Raw genomic sequence first — 15667 nt, 5'->3', positions numbered from 1 at the left:
TGGCAACTCCCTTAGGAGGAAAACTAGCATTTTTTGCAGACAACTGGCACATCATCACAAAAGACAAATGGGTTCTAAACATTGTCTCTCAAGGATACAGATTCCACTTTCATACCTTACCAAGGATCAAAGGAATGCCAAACCTGCCACCAAATCAATGGGCAGAGGCACAAAAACAAATTACAGCTCTCATGGACATGAGAGCCATTCAGCAGGTACCTACACAGGAGCAAGGACAAGGATTTTACTCAAGACTCTTCCTAGCCCCAAGAAAGGACAAAGCATGGAGACCCATTCTGGATCTTTCAATTCTGAACACCTATCTGCAAGTACCAAAATTCAAGATGCTAACACTACAGCAGCTTCTTTCCATGTTGGGCAAGAATGCTTGGCTAGTCACTTTGGACCTCAAGGAGGCATACCTGCATGTCCCTATCAGACAAAATTGCAGAAGATACCTCCGCTTCATTGCAGGTTCAACGCATTATCAATTCTCTGCACTGCACTGCACTTTGGCTTATCTACTGCGCCCAGGGTCTTCACAAAATGCCTGGCACCAGTAATTGCATACTGCAGACAAAGAGGAATTCAAATATACCCATACCTGGACGACTGCCTTATTCAAGCAGAAAGCAAGGACATTCTTTTAAAGCATCTTAAGTTCATAAGTTCATAAGTTAGTACTAGGCTAATTGCCCTTGTGGGCCATTTGAGCCTAGCCAATTACCCCATGTGAGAATCAAACCCTGCACCTTGTGTTTGCAAAGCAAACACCTTAGCCATTATGCCAAGCATTTGTCAAGCACCTTCTAAGTTGCCTCGGGTACACAGTAAACGAAAAGAAATCAAAACTAGTGCCCTTACAAAACATAATATTCCTGGGTGCCAGCTTGAATACAACGGCCCAGATGGCTTATCTCATGCCAGACAAGCAACGACAACTGATACAATATTTCAAAATAATGGCAACAAAGACCCAACTCCCTGCAAGAAAAATTCTGCAGGCCTTAGGATTCATGGCATCTTGCATACTACTAATACCATTTGCAAAACTGCATATGAGGAAATTACAATGGTACCTGAAAAGTGTATGGACTCAGCACAGCCACAGCTTGGAAACAATGATACCACTCATTCCCTGCCTTCAACAGGAGTTTCTATGATGGGCACAGGCATGTCACCTCAACAAGGGTCAGCCTTTCTCCTTACCCACAGCCAGGCAAACTATGACAACAGATGCATTGGACTATGCCTGGGGAGCACACATGGCAGGGCAGTGCATTCAGGACAAATGGACTACAGATCAGAGGCATCTGCATATCAATCAAAAAGAAATGCTAGCAGTACCGAATTCCCTAACAGCTTTCAAGGGCCTTCTACACCCAGGACAACTAATAATAAAGACAGACAATACCACAGTAATGTGGTACATAAACAAGCAAGGGGGCACACATTCCTACCCTCTATGCAGGCAAGCAATGACCTTGTGGAACACTGCACTGTTTTACCAGGTTCAATTACAAGCACAATTCCTGCCAGGAAAGAAAAACACATTGGCAGATGACCTAAGCAGAAACATCATGGATCCACACGAATGGAAACTAGATCCACAAGTATTTGCAATGATAGCTCAAAAATGGGGATGCCCAGACATAGATCTGTTTGCAAGCCCCCACAACCACCAACTTCAAAAATTTTGCACAAGGATCTTCCATCCACTAGCTTGGAAAGTGGACGCCCTCTCATTCAGTTGGAAAACATTAACAGTGTATTCCTTCCCTCCACTGCCTCTTATAGCAAAGGTACTGCTGAAAGTCAGATTAGAGAGGCCACAAATGATACTCGTTGCACCAGACTGGCTACGGCAGCATTGGTATCCAATTTTAAGGAACATAGCCCACGGCCCACCATGGATTTTGCCACAAATTCCTCACCTGCTCACCCAGCGAGACAATCAGATTCTACACAACTAGCTCAAGACTTTAATCCTGGCAGCATGGCAAATTACATAAACAACCAGCCAACACCTTTATCCAAAGTTGTTATGGATGTCATTCTGGAGGCCAGGAGGCCCAGCACCAGGAAACCCTATTCAGACAAATGGAAAAGATTTTGCACCTAGAACCAGGCTAAAGGTCAAAATCCCCTTGATCCAAACATCCCTCAGATTCTACAATATTTAACTGAGGTGTTACACAAAGGACTTTCCTTTTCATCTATTAAGATCCACACCTCAGCAATTTCAGCTCATTACAGCACGGATCCTCCTTTATTCTCACATCCACTGCTAAGACAGTACCTCAGAGGGGCTAAGAACTTAAGACCGCCAAGGAGAACTCCAACACCTACTTGGGATCTCAACTTTGTTCTGGAAAAGCTTACACTGCCGCCCTTTGAACCAGCTTTTTCAGCTGATTTAAAATTTCTTTCATGGAAAACTGCCCTTCTACTAGCAATAACCTCATCTAGAAGAGTCTCAGAGCTACAGGCACTAATGTCAGTGGAACCTTTCCTCATTTTTCATCAAGACAGAGTCTCTCTACGAACTAACCCTTCCTTTATGCCAAAGGTGTGTGGCTCTAAACCAAACCATTCACTTGCCCACCTTCTTCCCAAATCCCCAGAACAAAGGAGAAAGACTCCTGCACTCTTTGGACATTCACAGGCAATTACGTTACTAGTTGGATAAAACTAAGGCTTTCAGAAAAACTGACCAGCTCTTTGTAGCCTATGCTACAGGACCACAAGGAAAAGCCATCTCAAAACAGACCATTTCTAAATGGATAGGGCATTGCATACGTTTCTGCTACACACATCATGGGAAACCGGTACCTGTTAACATTAGGTCCCACTCCACCAGGGCTACAGCTACGTCATTAGCCTTTCTCAGGGGAGTGCCAACCAAGGATATTCTGGAAACTGCAACTTGGAGTTCAGTGCACACCTTCACCAAACACTATCACTTACCTCTATACTCTAAGACTAGAGCTGGTTTTGCCACTGCAGTTTTGCAGGGCCTACTAGCTTCTTCTAACCCTGTTTGACTCCACCTCCCATCCTTAGCTTTGGGATTCAACCCAAGTGTGATGACTGCAGCAGGGTAACATGATGACCATAGTAGTTTTGTACCTACCATAAATGTAGATGTTCAAGTGTTCACCCTGCTGCAGTCCAGGTTACCCTCCCTCCATCCCCTCTTAACTAGCTGAACTTATCTCTACCACTCTATCCTATACTACCTCTGTGGTGCATTTGCTTGTGCCTAAGGGTTTTGTTTTATTTTTATATAGCTATATGTGTGTATATATATATATATATATATATATATATATATATATATATATATATATATATATATATATATATATATATATATATATATATATATTGCCTACCTATTGGGGGCACCTGACATCTGGGGCAAGAAAAACTGAAGAAAATGGCGTTGGATGCCTCTTATATACCCCTGGCGCACTGACGTCAGGGAAGAAGCGACAGCAACCGACACCGGACCAAGACTTTGGAATTTGGGCTGACTGCGGGACCGCCTGACGGCAGGATAACCCAAGTGTGATGACTGCAGCAGGGTGAACACTCGAACATCTACATTTATGGTAGGTACAAAACTGTATTTTTCCCACCCTTCATTCCCCCTTTTTTCCTAAGGCACAGACTATATATATTTTTATTTTTTGTATGACGTGTCCAGGGTGCTGCCATTCCTGGATTAGCCTTCTTTTGGTGGCTCCTGACAGTTAAGGCAAGAAAAACTGAGGAAATGGTGTCAGCTCCCTCCCTTTATACCTGACATTCTGACATCACTTTTATAACCGGCAGCAGCCGACGTCATATACCAAGGACACTGGTATTCGAGCCGACTGAGGGCTACCGGGAACCGGATAACCCATATGTGAGGACTGCAACAGTGAATACACTCAAACTTCTACATTTATGGTAAGTGTACTCAACTGTACTTTATGCTTTGTGGCTCATGTTTCCAATGTTTTTCAACTACTTCAATACAATATTGTTTGCACAATCCTCAGTTCAACATTCTTGCCACATTATTAGGCTTTTCAGTATACAGTCCTGCCATTAGTATTTCACAACCACCTACGAGGTATGCTACTATTTCCAATTTGGTTTTACAAAACCTACATTTGTCTGTTTCTCCCACATTTGTTTTTTGGCACATTCAGTTGCTGCCTGATTTTTATCTACTGGTTTGATTTCCATTCCTGCTTGACGCCGATATGCTTCTGCTAGGTTAAGCAGAGAAGTCATTTTAGATTTATTCTCCTCATGTTTCAAAACTTTCACTACGTTTGGGTCATGGGAGGTCAGCAGATATGTGTGGAGTCCCATGATTGCAGATCTATACATGTAATCAATTTCAAGGAGGCCCATCCCTCCTTCGGAATAGGGGGTATATAATCTTGGTATGCACTGATTTTTATAGATCATTTGGTAAGCATGAAGCATCCTTCTTTTTTTAATATATAACCTATCCAACATGTTTTGGGGCCAATCAATCACTCCAAAACTCTAAGTTAGGACAGGAAGAGCAAATTGGTTTATAGCTTGGATTTTGTTCCTAGATATCAGTGCTGTTTTCAGGATTAATTTAAGTCTTCTAAAGTATTCCTTACTAAGTTTTATTCGCATTTGTTCATGATTTATTGCTGATCCTTCATCATTTCCCAAGAATTTACACAGTCCGTCTTGCTCAAGTTATTTTATATCACATTCTTGTCCCAAACTGATGTTTTTCTGTTGCTGCAGTTTTCCGGCTTTAACGGTTGCTTTTGCACATTTATCAAGACCAAATAACATTCCAATATCATCTGAAAAAGTTTTGACAACCTGCTGTCGTGCTTCCAGTTCCTCATCTTTTGAGCTGTACAGTTTTAAATCATCGACAAAGAGAAGATAAGTCTTTAGACTTTGTTTTTTAGGAGCCAAATTATAGCCATGGCCTAAGCTGTTAAGTAGGCAGCTTAATGGGTTAAGGGCAAGGCAGAATAGCAACAGTGGCAGAGAGTCACCTTGGAATATCCCCTTTGAATTTTTATCCCTGGGATAATAATTTGTCCTTTATCATGACTTAATTGCAAAGTGGTCTGCCACTGTTTCATGGTCACTGTAATGTAATCGATCAATGCAGGGTGTATCTTATACATTTTTAAGCACTTTTTATCCACGAATGTGGGATACTATCAGATGCTTTTTTGTAGTCAATCCATGCCATACTTAGATTCTCCCCGTTTACAGTTCTCCACTATGACTTTATTTAACAACAAATGATCCTTTGTTCCATATGACTTTCTTTTATTGCTTTTTTTGTTCTGCCCTAATTGAGTTTTCTTCTAAATAACTGTAAACTCTGTCGGTATCAATTCCTATATAGAGATAGATAATAAATCATTGGAAGGCAAGTTATTGGTCTGTAATTTTTGGTGTACCTTGCAGACTCGCTCTTCAGTAGGAGCATTGATGTCCTGCAAGGATGCATCTGCAGTCATAACATATGGGTTGTCCCTCTCTCTCAGGCAAGCCCTTGAGACGGCGATTCTGGTCTGGGTCTCTGGCCTCGGCTGATGTAGCACCTTCCCAACGCCATTGAGGGTATGTTAGATAAAGTAAATAATTGTTTAACTTGTGGGAAACAAACCCCTCATAGGATTCCACATTCCTACTGCCTTCCTTGCTTAGGCCCAGACCGACGTATCGTCCTGTCAGCCCTGTGCTTCCCTCGGGTCGGTCGGAGTTTTTTTTTTTTTTTTTTGTTTTGCATATAAAATGCCGTTGACATAAACCAATGTCCAGGATATGTCACTGACACCATTCCTTTGGACATATCTACTTCACACGCACGGCAGCGCTAGGCCCCCGCTTCCATGTCATGGCCTCTCCAGGGGTCAGGGCTAAAAACTTTCTAAAGCTTTGCTTTGCCTCCCTCCCAAACCTCCACCTCTCCTCAGATCCTCTAGTACTCAGATCCTCTTATTTCTTTAATTATTTCTTTTATAACCTTTCCCGACAGGGCACCACACCACCCCTCACAAAGGCTCAGACCTGAGCCCCCACTGAGCCTTCTGACCCACATACTTCCCAGATGAGTCCACGATGGTGAGTCACCAGGAGACCAGTGGGAGGCTTATTCGCCAGGAGGATTCTGATGATAAAGAATATATCCCTTCTCCTCCTGAAGCAATTTCTGAGAGGGATCAAAATATCAAACCCTCCAAAAAACCCCCTACAGCTTTGGATCTCAACTTTGTCTTGGAGAAGAAAACACTTCCTGACTTTGTACCAGCAGCATCATCAGCGGATCTCCAGTTTCGTCTTGGAAAACTTATTCCCTTCTGGCAATAACTTCAGCAAGAAGAGTATCTGAGTTACAAGCACAGCAGGCAGGCAGCATTTTTCTTATCTTCCATCAGGACAGAGTTACACTTTTTACCTGTTGTTAGCCAGGTTGGTGTCTGTTTGGGTTGCACATATAAATAATTCTTACTCATGGCTAAATTTTCGTGCAAAGATGTTAATACTTTTAACCAAAATTTAAGTACTGCATCTGGGCCTGGAGTTTTCCAGTTAGAGGCTTTTCATAACTTTGTTTCAATCTCTCTGGGTGTTAATTTATCCCATTTCTTATCCTATATCTTTAAACTTCTTATTCTTTCTTTTACTTCTTTTATCCATTTAGCATCTTTGTTGTGTTCCACAGGATCTTCATAGATACTTCCCCAAAATGCATCTATTTCTTCTGTTTTGGCGGTCTTTCAATTCCTTTTACCTTGTTTCCCAATTCTCTTTAAAAGTTTTTTGGCTCATCAATAAATTGCTTATTTTGTACTTTTCATTTATATTTATCTGTGTATCTTTCTACGTTTTTCTGCCTGTGCTGAAATTTTTAGTTTATTTGCGATAGTGCATGATAGATCCTGGTTTGTTCTAATACTGCTCATTGCTTTTATCACATATATCTTTCTTAGTATTTTTGTTAATCTATTCCCTCTTCTATAATCTTCCAACAATGGCACTTCTTGCCTTAATAGCTTTATAGTTTACTCTAGTCGATACTTCCATGATGGTATTTGAGTTCTCCCCTTCCTTTCCCTTACTGCCCTGTGTTTTTGTGGTAGAACTTTATCATTTATTAATTTAGCTGCACAGTAATATATCCTGTTTACTTCTGTTATGTCACATAGATCTCTATGGACAGTCCTACTTATTGTCTTCATTTGTTTTATCAGACGTCTGACTTTTGGGGTTTTATTGACCTTCTGCAGTCTGTTTTTTTCATTGATGTTGTTGTCTTTCGGCTTTTCCCGGTTAGGGGTCGCCAGAGCGGGACTCTGGTCTGCTAATGATTGGTGGTAGATTTTCACTAACGCCGAGGTACCAGCTCGACGTTCAACCTTCAACAAGGCACGCCCATTTACGCATGTCTTTCGAACGCCCACCGAACCGCGGGGAGGACATGCAGACTCCACACAGAAGGCACTCCCCACACTCCAGCCGAGAATCGAATGGGAGAACCTCCTGCTGTGAGGCAACAACGCTACCGCTGCACCACCGCGGAAGTTTCTTTCATTGATCTTAATATATATTTCTATGTCTATTAAATCAAGCAACTCTTCTCTTAGCTCAGTTTCTTCCAAACTGAGGACACATCCCTTGTTTCCCATTTCCTGTGGGCATTCTATAGAAAGTTCTATAGCATCTTCCTGTGGCACCCTCTCTTCAGTTTCATCCTGTGCCATCCGTTTCTCAGTTATATGGGAACTCACTGGCCTGTCACTCCTCATCATTGACTGCATCAGAGTTTCCACAGTTTCCTGTTCCTTCCCTTGCTGTCTAGCTTCAAGTGAATGTTTATACTGGTTTCCTGTGGAAGACTCCAAAAATATCTTGATATGGCACCTGATCAATTGCTTCCTGTTCCACTGGTTTCTCCTTAATTTAGATAACCATTGCTCTATGCTGTTGTGGTGCTTTCTGCATTAGATTTTCTACACTGAATCCTTCACTTTGCATGTGCTCCATAACCTCAATTTCTATTTCCTTGATTACTCCAGTACTAATCTCCTTTTCTACTTTTACATTTTTTCTTCTTATTTTTTGTATTGTAAAGTTTTCCATATCCAGATTCCTTTGCCTGTATTTCTCTTCAAATATCTTTGGTGCTGCTCTTTTTGTGTTGGTTAGTTTTGCTTTCTCCTTTGCATAAATATTACACCATATTAAATCTCATTTTCTTTCCCATGTCCATATTTCTTCTTCAGATGTCTCCTGATCTTACTGCTTCTCCTTACTTTGAGGACTCACTCCATCATGCTGTAAAATAATCTGTGTTAGACCTTCTATATTAAACCCGTCACTTCACAGACATCTTTACTAATCTTCTTTTCTACATTCCAGCTTTGTGATATTATTTTTTATTGTAAAATTTTCCATATCTGGATGCCTTTGCCTGCATTCCTCTTCGAATATCTTTGGGGCTACCTTCTTTATATTGATTAATTTGGCTTTCTCCTTTGCATAAGTATTGTACCATATCAAATCTCTCTCTCTTTCCCATGTCCATATTTCTTTTTTATACTTTTCAAAAATATCTAGGTTTTGTTGTTTACATTTTCACACTTCCTCAGATGCTTCTTTTTCCAAACAGATCAAAGTTTCTTGATCTATATACTGTTCAAAAATCTGTTGTATTAATGAACGCAAATTTTTATTTGAAGCTTCTGACAGGTTTTCTTGTGGAAGTATTTTTCATTCCCCTAATTTCTCTCTCAATCTTTTTGTATATCCTGTGTCTGGAAATTCTGGGCTTTTTGCATAATAGTAACAATGCATAATTTGTTTTTTATCCTCAGTAGTCCACTTTATCATCTTTATGGCTCTTCTTTGGCCTATTAGTTTTTGTGATTTTTGTGGACTGCTACTGCTATCTACAACAGGGGGGGGGCATCCTCCCCCTTGGCTTAGCATGGCCCCAGTGTAGGAATGTTTCCGTATTTTGAGGATTCTTCACTGTCATTTTTTCCAGTCCTGGCACCACTGTGCCTACCAGGATTGGGCACTTTTTTATTCTGGGTCTTTTGCACCCAGCTTTCTTTTTTAGTTTTTGATGTACTTCTATCCATGATGTATGCTATATAGATACAGTCTATATATCAGTGTCGCCTTGGTGAGATTTTGTGAAAACCAGGGTCCACCTCATGAAGGTACTCACCAAGACTTGAGGATGAATTCAGTTTCAGCACTACTACTTGATTCCTGACTCTTCATCTCTCCATTCAGACCCCAGGTCTTACCTGGGTGGGTCATGCTCTGACATCCGAGAGCTAACCTACACCCGTTGAGTAGGAAGGATCCCAGTAGGATGGCTCTGCTACATCTATGTGGGAGGGAGTCTGATGGGTCTGGAGGGGAAAATGTGTAGAACTCTGGAAGTTAGGCTAGCCGTTTGTCTTCTGCAGGCAGGAATTTGAAGAGTCAGTACTACAGCAGTGAAACATACTTGAACAGTTACAGTTATGGTAAGTTCCTATTATAACTGTATTTTCTGAAGCCAGTGGTTAAACTCATTCTGCACTTAAGCATTGCCTAAGTATTCTCAGGGCACCTATAGTATGCATGCTTGGGTTTTCCTGGGTTTATCTAAATGCCTCCCTGGCTATCTGATCCAACATTGCAGTGGTGATTACTTGACAGCTCAGCATTTTTCTGGAGCAGTTGCCCAGAACATACAGCTTCAGGTCTGATGGCACTGCTGTAGAGTCCGTCATTGATAGTTGACGCAATATGTTCTGTTAACAAATGTAGTTATCAATATCTTTATATTCAAATCCTGTGTTTATTAGGGACAGGTCTTCAAGTATCCCAAATGTTCAAGAACAGTTCATCATGCTGGTTCAGATTAGGCAAACCTTTACTCCCATTCACACATCTCCATTATTCCTCAAGAGCATTAAAATCTTCCAGTAGAACTAATTAATGAATATGGGATGCTTTATCAGCTGTGCTTACAGTCTGGTAGAAAGCTTAATACTCTGAATAGCCATTCGCTGATACAGACACTAGATTATTGCTTTCTGCAGCTCACATTGACATTGAGTATCTCATTTGCTAAAACAAGCAAACTGGATAGCAATTGGACAGAGACTTGTGAGTATTTCTACAGCTGACTGGAGCTTCTTCTGAGGATTAAACTCCAGGGTAAGAGAGAGACAGATGTACATTTCCTTTCCCCGTTGGAGTAGTGTGGTTCAAGAAGCGGTTTGTTTGTATAGACGTGATGGTATCATTTAGCTGATAATTTTCCATCTGTTCACACAAGCTGTGGCTCATTCCCCCGCAGTGAGTTGATACTCCATGTCTAATGAACCAGTTTCTATAGCCAGACTATACTCAACCTTAATCCATTGTGCTGCTGTCTGCGATCTGTTGCATATTGCACAGGATCACCCTGCGATACGTCCACATGGCAGCTCTGTGCAGCTTTTTCTGCTTGAGACTAGCTCAGCTGCATAGGTCACCCAGGCACCAAGTACTTGCTAAGGGAACATCATCCCAAGCCTTACTCCAAGGGTGTGTTCTTTTGTTCTTCTAGAGTCTTAGTTTTCATAGAGCATGCCAGTTCATGCCCTTAGATATATCTTTCTATTTTAATTTGTGATGTAGCTGTCTAATATTGTACTGTGCCTCATAAATAAGCCTATGCTATAATTCTATTGTAGTGAGTATGATTCTTTGAATGTTTTTTCCCACAATTCCTCTTCTTTGCTTCCCAGTTCTCTGTTTAGACAGAAACTGTATCCTTAGTTTTGCAAGGGGGGTTTGATGTTTCTAGCTTTCTGAGATACTCATTTCGTGCTGCACTGCATTTAATGCTAGTAAGTTATTTTTATAGTTGAAAGGCATGCTTCCGTGTGCACTTGCATTGGCTTGTGCATATGTGGTATGGTCTGACCACTGGTAAAAGGTAGTTATGTAATAAAGCTAATTCACTCTTCCCCATTCCACTTCACTCTTCCCCATTCCACTTTCAGTAGACGTTAGCTAGCTTCAGCCAGTCACTGAAATTGCCATGACTAGTTTCTCTGATGTTCAAACTTCAGTGTTTCTACTTGGGTCAAAGGTAGCACCATCAGAACTAAAGTCTTTGTGCCATAGCTGTTGATTTGGTTTCAGGGTTGTTTTTTTTTTCTATTTTATTAATTTATTAACTTAAGTGATTGTCCTCAGTATAACTTGGTTGACTAGTGAAAGAAAATGTCTTTTGCTACAGTATCATGGAAATGGTCATTAACCACAGCAAATGATCTTGTATAGTTTCAGGCTCTGGAACTGGAACCTCAACAGGCTCTCACAAAGATGATGATACAGCCTCTATTACAAGTATGACCTCCTCTGCCACAGGTCGTCGACTTAAAATCTACCGTACCTTTCGGGATGAGGATGGGAAGGAGTATGTCCGTTGTGAGACAGTCCGTAAGCCAGCAGTTATAGATGCATACTTGAGAATTCGATCCAAGGATGATGACTTTATGTAGGTATATCATAGACCAAACTGTATTAAAGGATGTTTTCATTAAAATATTTCATAATATTGTAAGGTAAATAACCTATGGAAATAAGGAACGAGGAGGCAGAGTTTTTGTTTATTTTTTTCTAGGTCTTTCTTGCCAGGGCGGAAGCAGCTATTGTATATCGTGGTGAGAAAAAATACCCTAAAGAAGATTTCCACTTACTGTCTACCTTGCCCAGGTTCAATTCTCGTACTATCAGCAGATGGTATTGGGCTCCTAAATTATTTTAGACAAAGACAGGCCCGTCCAAACCAAACAGGACTCGCTTGCAGCTGGAGCCAGCGTCCGGTTCGGCTGTCGCCAGTGAGGCGCTGTCGCGGCCCTCTCGCCGCTTGAACCGATTTTAACTGCTGCAGGACCTTCGACGCCGCCTCCTCAGACTGCCCAAGCTACTTCTGAATCTACTCCCAGGACACAGAAGCAAAGGACTCTTTGCCCTCTGCCTCCCTCCCTGAAGATTTCTTTTTTGGAAACGGGCTCTAAGGCTGCTAAGGTTGCTACTTCTAATAATCCTATTCCCTCTGATTATCGTGTTTTAGATTTTAGACAGGTGGGGGGTATATAATATTCTGCTTGCTTCTGCAGGCTGCAGCCTCTGGCACTGTTATCAGGAGACATGCCTGGCTTGTGTGAACAGAGTTTACCTGAACAGGTTATAAAGTTATTAGATGAAAGATGGAAGAAAAGGCAAAATCTATGCAAACTGTAAAGATTTCAGATCTAGACAATGGCCTGCTTCTTCACCTAATTCCACTTTCATACTCTGCCAAGGGCTTACGTTGAAACACCTTTTTGGAATTCAAAATTCAAGATGCGCCCTTTGGTTTATCTACTGCCCCAGAGTCTTTTACCAAAACCACGGACGCCCCGGGATTATGCTTGGGGAGCACATGTGGTACATAAAAAGCAGGGGGTTAGACCCTTTGCTTGGCAGCTTTCTTCAAATATTTGGATGCTGGACCGAGCTCGGGACCTCTGGTGCCTGAGAAAAATTACTTTGCCTCCTTTTGAGCCTCTGCATTTTTTGTTTCTTTTGCCTCCCAGTCTCTTGGAAAAGCTATTTCAAAACAAACTATTTGGCTATGTACCAGAGCCGCATTGACGCCAGGGTACTACTGCCAGCAGCCGACGCCCGACCCTGACTTTGGGATTCTGGCGAGCATCGGACTGCCGGCAGGAGCACCCTACAGTTAGGACTGCAACAGTGAAGACACTCGAACATCTACATTTATGGTAGGTGAACACAACTGTACTTTGTCATTTGTAATTTAGGAAATGATTTTGAGATAGAGCATGTATCATTAATTAGTATAGTGTACACTGTGCTCTTTTTAACTCTAGTCTAATGTTCCATCGTGCTCTGACACTGCCCATAACTGTTTATCCAGGAAGTGTGCATTTCCAGTGATGCTGTGTCTTAGATTATTTTGAAACGCTTTTTAATGGGAAATGTTGTCCTACTTTTCTCAGTCAGTTCAACACGCCTTTTAAGTTCAGGTTTGATGTACATCTTACAAATTATTGTTGCAACTAGAATATTCTGCCTTAAGTAGACATCTATCATCCACAGGATTCTTCAGCTTTCAGATGTTACTTAATATGTGAAGTTGTGCATTATAGGAAAACCCACTTGTAAGAGAATGTAACTTTCCCTGTTTTCTTTACTTGAACTAAACTGTTATTACACCTGGCATTATATTGTTGCAGCATTTTAGGCCTTGTTTCTCATCAACGTTGGTGCAGATTTCAGATATTTCTTGCTACAAACTATAAGCAAGTATTTTTCCGTATAATTATGGCGGAATACTACAGTTAGTTACTTGCTCTTCTCTTGAAACTTAGTGTCATATATTTGTAATTGTGTGTCCCTTTTGAAACCCCTTAGAGCATTTGAGATGCTTTGCATCAGTTGCTGCAGTGTTGTTTTTTTTTTATTTCTCCATGTCTTTTGGGTTTCTAATACCATGATGGGAATGGACCCCATTCCTAAGTCAAAGTACGATTTAAGTTCATGAAATTAGTATTGTTTCAATCTTTGATGTCAGCCTAAAGTGCTCTTCGGAGCACGCGCAATGTGCCCAGTAACGACTCCTGCAATTCGTACAAAGTTACATGGATTGGTAACATATCTAAATATGATTGTAGATTCTTTTTTATAAGACCCGTTGCTCCTACTTCTTTTGGAACTGTCTGGGTATCTTTCTTCCACATTCCCTCATTTCTGCTGGGAGATCCTGATATTTTATGACTTTGTGACTCTGTACGCAAGACACTGCAGTCACTGGATGTGGCGATTTCAGTTATCAGTGCTGCTCTTGTCTTCTTTTCTTGACCCACTGTATCTGTTTTTCTAGCATCTATCTTTTGAACTATTGGTATTGGGTAGTCCCATGTGATGTAAACTTCATCATTTTCTATGATGCTTTGTGGCTCATATTTCCAGTGTTTTTCAGCCACTTCAGTACTATGAAGTTTGCGCAATCTTGCCACATTATTATGCCTTTCAGTATACCGTCCTTCTGCCATTAGTATGTAGCAACCTGCAACAAGGTGTGCAACTGTTTCCAATTCAGTTTTACAAAACCTACATTGGTCTGTTTCTCCCACATGTTCAGTGGACTTTGTAAACCAACGTGTATGTAGCCCACAGTCTTGGGCTGCCAATATTAACCTTTCATCTCTTTGTTTGAATTCACCTCTCCTTAACCATTCCTGCGTTCATTCCTAATCAACATGAGGTTCTTCCAGAAGTTTTCTATACTTGCAACTATATTTAGGCTTTTTCCAGATTTCTTGCCCTCTCATCTGGTCCTTCACCTTATATTCTTTCTTTTATTTTTTGGCACATTCAGTTGCTGCCTGATTTTTATCCACTTCTGGTTTGATTTCCATTCCTGCTTGATGCCGATATGCTTCTGCTAAATTAAGCAGAGAAGTCATCTTAGATTTATTCTCATGTTTCAAAACTTTCACTACGTTTGGGTTTGCGAGGTCAGCAGATGTGTGGAGTCCCACGATTGCAGATCTGTATATATAATCAGTTTCAAGGAGGCCCATCCCTCCTTCAGAACGTGGAATAAATAATCTTGGTATGCACTAATTTTTATAAATCATTTGGTGAGCATGAAGCATCCATCCTTCCTGTTCACCTATCTAATCCTTCCAACACGTTTTGGGGCCAGTCAATCACTCCAAAACTGTAAGGACAGGAAGAGCAAATTGATTTATAGCTTGAATTTTGTTCCTAGATGTCGATGCTGTTTTCAGGATTAATTTAAGTCTTCTGAAATATTCCTTACTAAGTTTTATTTGCAATTGTTTGTGTTTTACTGTTAATCCTTCATTAATTCCCAAGTATTTATACACCCCCCCTTGCTTAAGTTCTTTTATATCACATCCTGACATTGCAGTTTTCCTGCTTTAAAGGTTGCTTTTGCACATTTATCAAGACCATATGACATTCTTATATCATCAAAAAAAGTCTTGAGAACCTGCAGTTTTGCTTTCAGTTCCTTATCTGATGAGCTATACAGTTTTAAATCATCGACAAACAGAAGATGAGAAGTCTTTAGACTTTGTTTTTTTTAGGAGCCAAATTATAGCCATGGCCTATGCTGTTAAGTAGACAGCTTAATGGGTTAAGGGCAAGGCAGAATAGCAGCAATGACAGAGAGTCATCCTGGAATAACCCTCTTTGAATTTTTATATAATAATTTGTCCTTTATCATTTAATTGCAAAGTGATCTACCACTGTTTCATGGTCGCTGTAATGTAATTGATCAGTGTACGGTGTATCTTATACATTTTTAAGCACTCTTTTAGCCATGACTTTGGGATACTATCAAATGTTTTTTTGTAGTCAATCCATGCCATACTTAGATTCTTCCCTTTTTACAGTTCTCCACTATGATATTTAACAACAAATGATCTTTTGTTCCATATAACTTTCTTTAATTGCCCTTTTGTTCTAATGCTGTAATTGAGTTTTCTTCTAAATGACTATAAACTCTGCTAGCATCAATTCCAGTGTATAGTTTATACATCGTCGGAAGGCAAGTTATTGGTCT

The 15667-nt window shown here is 40.7% G+C and overlaps 1 protein-coding gene across 1 annotated transcript in view; it reads left to right on the top strand.

Moving 5' to 3' along the window:
- Nucleotides 1-15667, top strand: part of TAF1 (TATA-box binding protein associated factor 1) — a 2792652-nt gene that overhangs the window by 1515539 nt on the left and 1261446 nt on the right. The window contains exon 25 of the mRNA XM_044057257.1: nucleotides 11344-11560. Within this exon, the coding sequence (XP_043913192.1) occupies nucleotides 11344-11560 (217 nt within the window). The remainder of the gene's footprint in view (nucleotides 1-11343; nucleotides 11561-15667) is intronic.

Source organism: Protopterus annectens, chromosome 15.part0, assembly GCF_019279795.1.
Source record: "Protopterus annectens isolate FY-2018-M chromosome 15.part0, PAN1.0, whole genome shotgun sequence".
Classification (NCBI taxonomy): Eukaryota; Metazoa; Chordata; order Ceratodontiformes; family Protopteridae; genus Protopterus; species Protopterus annectens.
This window is presented reverse-complemented; position numbering and strand designations above follow the sequence as displayed.